Below are 9,134 nucleotides of genomic sequence, written 5' to 3' on the forward strand. Positions count from 1 at the left end.
CGGACTTTCTGTTTGGCCGTTACGTGAGGCGAACAATGGACTTTCTGCGAACAAGTGCGAATGATATTTCCACTCTTTTGCTGTTGTCAATGACAATCTGCTATTTTTAGAATATATTAGTATTATTAGTATATCTGAAGTACAGAGCTCCCGTTGTGATTCGGCTTGCTCCCTTGTTTATTACGTACAGTACATCACCTCTGTGCAGGGTATTTACATTTATTCAAGTGTTGTGCAAACCATGGCTTCTAAAAAAAACAGAAAGGTGATTTCAATTGAAACAAAGCAAGAAATCATCAGAAGGAGTGAAAGTGGGGTAAAACAGTGTGACCTTGTCAAACAGTTTGGTCTCAGCAAGACCACCATCAACACCATTTTAAGTAAGAAAGATGCCATCAAGTCAGCCAGGGTTGCCAAGGGAGTCTCCAAGATCTTCCATGTAAAGCGTAGGTCTTCACTCCATGACGAAATGGAAAGGCTGTTGATGGTTTGGATCAATGACAGGCAGGTGAGAGTTGATAGCTCTACCCAAGAAGTTATCTGTCAAAAAGCCAAACTCATCTATGATATGTTGAAGAAAAACACTCCTGAAACAAGCAGCAGCAGTGGCAATGAAGAAGAGGAGTTTAAAGCCAGCAGGGGGTGGTTTTTTAGGTTCAAGAAAAGGTGTGGAATCCACAGTGTCATCATGTATGGTGAGGATGGCAGTAATGACAAGGAAGAAGCAGAGAAGTTCTCTGTTGATTTTCAACAATTTCTCAAGAATGAAGGATACTGCCCGCAACAAGTTTTTAATGCTAACGAAACTGGTCTTTTCTGGAAGATGCCCAACAGGACCTTCATTACCAAGGAGGAAAAGACTTTGCCTGGACACAAGCCCATGAAGGACAGGCTGACACTCCTGTTTGCAGCCAATGCCAGCGGAGACCTGAAGATCAAACCCCTGTTGGTTTACCATTCTGAAAATCCCAGGATTTTCAAGAAGAACTGCATTGTCAAATCCAACCTGCCTGTCCATTGGAAGTCTAACCAACAAGCCTGGGTGACCCAGGTTGTCTTCAAGGAATGGATCCTGGAAACCTTTGCTCCTGCTGTAAAGAAATACCTGCTGGACAAAGAGCTGCCGCTCAAAGCCCTGCTGATACTGGACAATGCCCCTGGTCATCCAAAAGACCTGGAGGAGATCCTGGAAGAAAGCTATCCTTTCATCAAGGTGCAATATCTGCCAGAAAACACCACTGCCATCCTTCAGCCAATGGATCAGCAAGTCATTGCCAACTTCAAAAAACTGTACACCAGAGCTCTCTTCAGGATGGTGTTTGAAGAATGTCAGCTTTATGGAGACATGACTGTCCGAAAGTTCTGGAAAGAAAAATTTGATGTTCTTGTGGCAATCAGACTCATCCAGAAGGCCTGGGGAGAAGTCAAGCAGAAGACCCTCAATTCAGCCTGGAAGAGGCTTGTTCCTGAATGGATCCAGGAAGAACCAGCTGAGGATACAGAAGTGGTGCAGGAGATCATCTCGACGGCCCGAGAGTTGGAATTAGAGATGGAGGTGGAGGATGTGGAGGAGCTCATTGAAGAACACCAAGAAGAGCTGACAACTGAAGAGCTCCAAGCACTTATGGCCCAGGAACATGAAGCTCAAAGGGAAGCTTCATCTGACGAGGAGGAGGAGCAATTCAATCAACCAATTTCAACTGCTGCCATTAAGGACTTCCTTGTCAAATGGGGAGAGGTTCAGGAGTTTACCAGCGTTCACTATCCAAATACAGCTGAGGCCAACAGGATCAATGATCTCTACAATGACACCCTTGCCCGTCATTTCCGAAAGGTGTTGAAGAAGAGAGAGAAACAGACCACCTTGGACAAGTTTTTCAAGAAGCCAGTTGCCAAAAAACAAAGGATGGAACAAGAGGAGTTGATCCTGCAAGCTCCTCTTGTTCTGTATATGAATTAGAATTTCATATACAGCCAACAATTGCACAAATTCTTTGTGGAGCACGTAGTATAATTTGAGACCATTTTTCTTATAAGTCGAATATATCATCGGAAATTATGGCACGAACATTAATAAGCTATTACAACAGCTTATACTATAAAGACATTTGCTATTAACTTTTTAAAAGTTAAAAGTAAAGAAAATAAGTACAATATAGAGTATACTGTACATCTGTGCAATCAACTATATATTATACTGTCCTAATTAGGATAGTCCCTCCTTCCAAAGACTTTTCTACAATTACAACACAATTTGGTTTTCCATTAAGAACTTCAAATTGATTGCCCCGAAAAGGGTCTTTTGCATACAGAGCTGCAAGCACAACTTTCCTGAAACTAGTAATCTGGGATGTAAAGATTCACATTGGCAACGAGAAAGTGGTGCAATCAAACTCCCATGTCTGGATATTTGGCTTTAAAAACATGTTTACAGCAGGGAACATTTACGTGCACTTCCCACCCATGTGTTGGTGTGTGGATCAACTGGTTACAACTGGATCAACTGGTCTGGGATCAACAAAGTTACACCTGTGATTAACCGTCGAGTGATGAAAGCTTTCAGTTTGAAGACAATGCGCCTTCTGGCAATCACTGATAACTTTCGTCCCAGAAAGCATCCACTCCTTCCGGACAGCAAGTAATGTGTGGCTACATTGGTACCAGAAACGTGCTTCAATACTCTCTCTCGATATCCCAAGATCCACTAACCTTCGATGATTCTCCCTTTATTGAACTTTGCTGTCTGTTAATAAATACAGTTATTTGCTTAAGTTTATATACATATCTGCATGCTTAAATGTGTGTTTATATGCAACAAATTACAGAAAAAGGTATTGTATACTATATTTATATAGATACTTTGAGAATAAATGAATATTTTACATTTTCATTTAAAAATAATATACTTACTAAATAATAAACTATTTTACTGGATATTAATGGTATAGTTAAGTGCTTTGGACTTAATTAAATCCACTTTTTGAGTATTTTTTTCATAACTCACTTTATTAATTATTATAATTTAACTATATATGAAATAACATAATGCAGTAGACTAAGAAGGAACCGAATGGGTACAAAGTAAATATAAGTTTATGTGCAGTATTTTTATTTAATCTTTTAAATTAATCTAGTGAGCACGTGCAAAGAATTTTGCTTAGCAACAGTTAACCTATATACCTAACTTTAAAAATTCTTTTAGTAATATTTCAAATTGTAGACCTATAAATTTCCACTGTCGTTCAACTGTCCTTCATTAATTTCGAGTATGGTCTCTCAGTAAGTTGTGATAGAGTTTAGCATGTAGAGCAGAACTTACCTTTATAAGTATGTTCTTTCTTTGATAGAAACAATGAAAAGTAGAGAATAATTTCAATGCCTACATTTTTCATAAGTACAGTAGACATTTGCTAATCCGGCCTGTCTTTGCACAGAGGTGTGCTAGATTAAAGAGAGTAAAGGCATATGGGAAAGAATACCGTACATAGAAATGAAACCCAAGTGAACAGAATATGTCAAATGACTAAAGTTTACATGGATACAGATCAAACTGGAAGATATGCCGAATTATTAAGGAACGGATTAGAGTTTGTACTGTATTTAATATCTTTAGGTGATAGGATAAATTAAATATGCTAAACTTTTTTCACTGACGTATGACATTCCTACATTTATTCAAATGAAATTTAAATATGGAAACTGTTCTCAAATAATTAAACATATTTATTATTTTTAATTTTATTAAGGATTATGTATTTATTATTAAATAATTTAATTCATTTCAGGGGTTTAGGCAAGCAGGGATGTCAGTGTCAAGGTACGTACATTACAGTACATTAATTTTATAATGGATTTTAATTAATTAATTATGCTGCACTCGACTCAAAGATTTATCAAATAATTCACTTACCTTTCTATTTAATGTAACTGATTTTTATTATCAATCAAGCTACATAAACACAATTCAAATTATATTTTTATGAACCGTATTTCATATTAATATATATTATATAATTATATATTAAGTTACATAATGTATTTAAAGAAGGAAGAAGTTATATAGTTAAGAAGCTGAAATATCCTGTATATACAGGGTGTTTCACTCAGCTTCTTAACTATATCTGTTTAATGCTTGGCCAAATTTCACAGGCTTATAGAAGGGTTTCTTCCCTCTGTAAGCCTGAAAAAGTGTGAACATGATTCTGTAAACATGAAAAAAGGTTAATTAGCGAGTTATTAAGCATCCATAAGAAAAAAATCTAGAGGATTTAAATCGGAAAGGCGTGCAGGTCGAGTTATTTTAATTTCAACAAATAAGTGAGAAGTTTGTTGCTGCTTTGAAATGAGTTTATGAATCTTTTCCAAGGACAACAATTGCACTCGCATTATTTATTGATAACAGTCATTTTGTATTTTTTGCAAATCTCTGGCCCTGTCTCCATCCATCCATATGTGTCAATAACTAATATACTAGATCAGTAATATCCATACGAATCGTAACATACCATATATACAACCGAAAAAAAAAGGTAAATTGTTTATTAATAAAAACATTTGATTTACAAAATTAATTCTGTTGCGAGCTCCTATTGTGTATTTAATGTTATATTTACTCTCAAATACATAAAAAATATGCAAATATTGCACTTGTATTAATGTGGTATTTTGAAAGGAGGAAGTTAGTAACAGTTTTAAACTGCTAACTTTAATAATTTTCAATAAAACGTTTTCTTTTTATTTTATAATAAACTATATATCAATTTAAACAATATATTCAACCATTTAATCGTAAATATATCAAGATTGTATAACTGATAATGTTTATTATTGTTAAGGAACAAATGATACTAATCCGATTGAAAAAACCGATTGATTCAGTCGATTGTCTTTGCTACAATCGAATGAAAGATCGATTGTCTCCATCACTACTCTGTATATACAGGATTATTCAAAAGGTCTTAGACAAACTTTAAAGGAGAATCGGGAATACAAAAACAAGACATTTTACCTAGGAACATCCTCAAATGCTACCCGGAGTTTCTAGAAGTATAGGATCACGCAGAAAGTAGTATACATGAAGTACACAACATGTTTATTAAAATACTTGTGTGATGTTCTTAGGTAAAAATGGTTTGTTTTCATATTCTTGACATAACTTTAAATTTTGTCTAAGACTTTATGAATCTCCCTGTAAAGTTCGATCATAACTTGAATATGTGCAAATAGAGTAGCATTCAATAATTATAATGAGCCTCCATCCTCAGATAGAGAGTGTGATTGAGGTGAAAGAAGAGTGAACAGAGGTGAACAGAGAGAGAGAAAAGATTGAGGTGATTAGAGAGACTCTCTAATCACTTCAATCTTTCCTCTAACTCTCTGTTCATTTGTTTTTTATTTTATTGATGTAATAAAGTGTTTTTTCTGCACTTTAGTTTGCCTTTAACTTTTTTATTTTTAACTATTATTTCATTATTTACATAATGTTTTAGAGTAAATTAAATCTGAAATTACATATATAATATAACTTATGCTTGAATGCCATTTATTGTTATTATTTATAGCTTGCAGCTTTGTGGTTCATAAAAGGTGTCATGAATTGGTCAAGTTTACTTGTTCTGGAGTTGACAAAGGGGTAAATTCTGACATAATTATTACTTTTTTTAAATTTGTAAAGTGGTTAATGAATGTGTTTTATTTTGAAAAAGTAGCAACTTATTTTTCTTGTAATAGTTTTCTTATTTTAAAAAAAGGAAAGTAAAATACCATATAATGATAAACATTTTATAATATATTTCATAATGATCACACTATTTTAAAACTTTACAGAACCAAATTAGAAATATAATAAAAAATAACAGTTTGAATATTTATAATTATTTTAAAGTTTTTTATTATACCAGTGATTCCCAGAAGACTGGAGCTGTGGGTAATAGAGTATTGGAAGACAGGGGGACAAAAATTTATTTTGAAACAATATATATGTAAGAAATATAGAAATATATACACTAAAAGGAGGCAGTAGTCTGGAAAGGAAAACACTGGATTAGACAGATGACAGCGATTTAAAGTATGAGCATATCCTCAAGGAATCCAGGCCCAAACCTATTCATGTGACCATTATCTATTGTAAATTTTTATAGTACGATGGAATAATCTATTGTTTTTAGCCCTTTATATTGTTTAACACTTAGTCTATATCAAATAGACACATATATATGCGGGTTTATCACACCAGTGAACGAGATTAATTCACAAAATCTTTAATGATTATTTAACACCTTATTACTCTACAATAAATTACGGCTCATTTTAACATACAGAACACTCAAAATTTTACAGTTTAAGAAATATTTTAAATTAAATTGTTATTAATTATTGACCTTTTTTTTTAATTACAGGATGTCAGGACGAAACACAATTTTCTTGCCAATACTTTCTTCACTCCCACTTTCTGCGAACATTGTGGTTCTCTACTTTATGGCCTCATCTATCAAGGACTCAAATGCAAAGGTAAGCATTTATTTACAAATCTTTATAATTAATTGGCCAAAAATTCGAAGAAATGCATTATTTGAGGTTATAAAGTTTCATTGCATATAAATCTTTTCATTTTAAGATAATTATTTGAACTTGTTTTAATTGGAGCTTCTCTTTGTCATTGTGGAAGGTTGTAGAATTACTCATAACTACAGCTACTGATCTTCTTAATTAGCATTTATTAAATTTACTTTCATATAGAATAAATTAGCAGTTAATGAATATCTACACTTTTATTCTTAATTTTTTTAGAACAGTATTTTTGAATGCTGTTCACTAATGTTACATTGAAAATTCTTTCATTTATTTAATTAGTTCTTTCCCTCGCTGTAATTGATGTTCTTCCTGGAAACATAATCAATTAATTTAATATTTTTACAAGGTTTATGTTATATTTTCTATTATTTTGCAGCATGTAATATGATCGTCCATAAACGATGCCAAGAAAATGTTCCGAATCTTTGCGGATGTGATTATGCTGGAAAAGAGGGAAGGATAAAATTAACTGCTAAACCTGTATTGTTGATTCTTTGCGTTTTTTTCGTATATTACTTCTTCAAATACATAAAATAAATTCTTTAAAACAATGTCGTTGCCTAATACCATCAATTGAATTCGCTTTTTAAATGGTCAATTTGCATTAATTGTAATTTGAGGATTCGTATTAAAGTTTTTTTGTATAATCCAAATTAATACGAATTAAATGAATTAATAATTATGCAAATTTNATTGAAACAAGTTTCGAGAAGGACCACGTGTATCGACAGAAGGCGAGAAGAGAAAATTTACATACTTAAGTAATAATAGTTCACGAAAATAATAATTTTCGTGAACTATTATTACTTAAGTATGTAAAAATGTATTACATTTCCTGTTGTACGAGGGTTTTACCTAATTCTCGAACCGTGTCATAGTGAATCCGTGCTATAGAAGTGCCGTGTTATACGGGGGTTACCTGTATTTTGATTCCTTGGTGTAAAATACGTACACGATATATTCTTTCGGGCAGGTAAATTCATAAAATTCGCTTATTTAATATATAAGTCACTTTAATTAGCGTTTACTTAACTAAACATGCATATAACTATCGTCCTATGACACCAGGTGACCACTTTTAAAATGGCGTCAGATAAACGAAATATTACGAAATTTAGTAAAAATTGCGGTGTCGGTCAATCGGAAAATTCGTCGGAAAATACTCGACGAACGAGAGAAAGGATTTCTTCTAGTTTTGGGGGTGACGAGGTAAACATGACGTTCGATTATAGAAAATATAGCTCGTGGAGAATGGAAACCGAAGGCAGAGGGTGGTGCGGAGTATGGTAGGGAGTCTGTCGATCCAATCCGTCGTCACTCGGGGGATAGAAACGTAAAAAATGCAGATATTTAGCCTTAAAATTCAAAAAGAATCCATGACGTCAATCGCATTCGAATTCGTTACGGGCTTTCTAATCTCGCAACAATTGCCCTTTCTATGGAAATGCGTATTGTTGCAACACGATTTTGCGTCACTTTGCACGTTTTTCGCTTGCCGAACTGACGTGTGCGCTCTTTGCTCTGGTTTCTGCTGTGTTTTTTTGCCTTTTTTCCAGTGGCGTACCGTAGGGGGCGGTAGGGGAGGCCCGCCCCGGGCGGCACTTTTTAGGGGGCGGCAAAATTTCACAATAAATCCTGTAATAATAATATCTTGTAAAAATTTGAAACATCGTAATCCATACTTGCATCGCGCCTATAGTCCGGACAATTCGGGAATTGGCTCTCCGGGTGAACTAGTAACTTCTCCGTCCGAGGAATTCCTGCGAAACCTGTTGACCTTTTTTTTTATTTTTATTTTTTTTTTCTTTTGCTCGTACGATCCATTCGTATTTATGTACACCGCTAATATCCAATAGAGCAGTTTAAACAGGTCGCTGCACTGCCACCGAATTTTTCATTGCTTCTTCTGTGACAAAACTGAATTTTGGTCTTTTAAACTGAAATACCTAAATAAGGGGGGGTCGAAATTTTCCTCCGCCCCGGGCGGGTGACACCCACAGTACGCCAGTGCTTTTTTCAGTGTTCTTTGCTATCCGAACGTGGTTTTAAGAAGACTTTTGGACGCTGACATTACACCAAGTAAAATTTTAATTAGAATTTAGCTAGCTGTAAGATTTTATTTTCGTTTCGTTTAGTACAACTTTCGGAGACGACATCGGCCGACTCGGACTTTGCATATTTGCGTTTAAATCTGCCGACGCTTGTATTTATCGTTTCAATTGCCATCTGAAACTTCTTCTTCTTCGATGGTGTTTATATGGAGATTTTAGCTCAATGTAGGCTCTTTCTCCGAGTAGACTTGTGTATGATCGCTAGGCGACCGATTAGCCGGCTGTATCGAACAGCCATACGTACGCGCGGGAAATAAATGCCTTCCGGGAGGACTTTTATGGGGAACTGGCCTCCTATTCAGTCGTTATAGGCAAGGAGAAAACCCGGAAAACTCCAAGCAGCCAGCCTGTCCGACCGTGGCGCGAACCCACGACGAACCTCCCAGTCTTTAGGGTCTGGTCACCACTACGATGAGCGGCAACGGAGACCACTCGCCCACTGGTGGGGGC

The 9,134-nt window shown here is 35.1% G+C and overlaps 2 protein-coding genes across 2 annotated transcripts in view; both read left to right on the plus strand.

Annotated features, from left to right (window-relative positions):
• Positions 1–220: 220 nt before the first annotated feature.
• On the plus strand, positions 221–6,410 carry LOC111613229 (tigger transposable element-derived protein 1-like). Its single transcript, XM_023354580.1, has 4 exons — positions 221–2,831; positions 3,786–3,817; positions 5,562–5,632; positions 6,399–6,410. The coding sequence occupies exon 1, from the start codon at positions 242–244 to the stop codon at positions 1,958–1,960; it is 1,719 nt and encodes a 572-aa protein (XP_023210348.1). The 5' UTR covers positions 221–241; the 3' UTR covers positions 1,961–2,831; positions 3,786–3,817; positions 5,562–5,632; positions 6,399–6,410.
• Positions 3,466–9,134, plus strand: part of LOC111613354 (protein kinase C beta type-like) — a 6,821-nt gene continuing 1,152 nt past the window's right edge. Inside the window, exons 1-5 of the mRNA XM_023354705.1 lie at positions 3,466–3,587; positions 3,786–3,817; positions 5,562–5,632; positions 6,399–6,510; positions 6,950–7,053. Coding sequence (XP_023210473.1) covers positions 3,466–3,587; positions 3,786–3,817; positions 5,562–5,632; positions 6,399–6,510; positions 6,950–7,053 — 441 coding nt within the window. The remainder of the gene's footprint in view (positions 3,588–3,785; positions 3,818–5,561; positions 5,633–6,398; positions 6,511–6,949; positions 7,054–9,134) is intronic.

Source organism: Centruroides sculpturatus, unplaced genomic scaffold (genome assembly GCF_000671375.1).
Source record: "Centruroides sculpturatus isolate CEXI.00-Female unplaced genomic scaffold, Cexi_2.0 scaffold134, whole genome shotgun sequence".
NCBI classification, from domain to species: Eukaryota; Metazoa; Arthropoda; class Arachnida; order Scorpiones; family Buthidae; genus Centruroides; species Centruroides sculpturatus.

Coding starts and splice junctions, on each gene's coding strand:
- LOC111613229 (XM_023354580.1), top strand. CDS start 242: ATGGCTTCTAAAAAAAACAGAAAGGTGATTTCAATTGAAACAAAGCAA.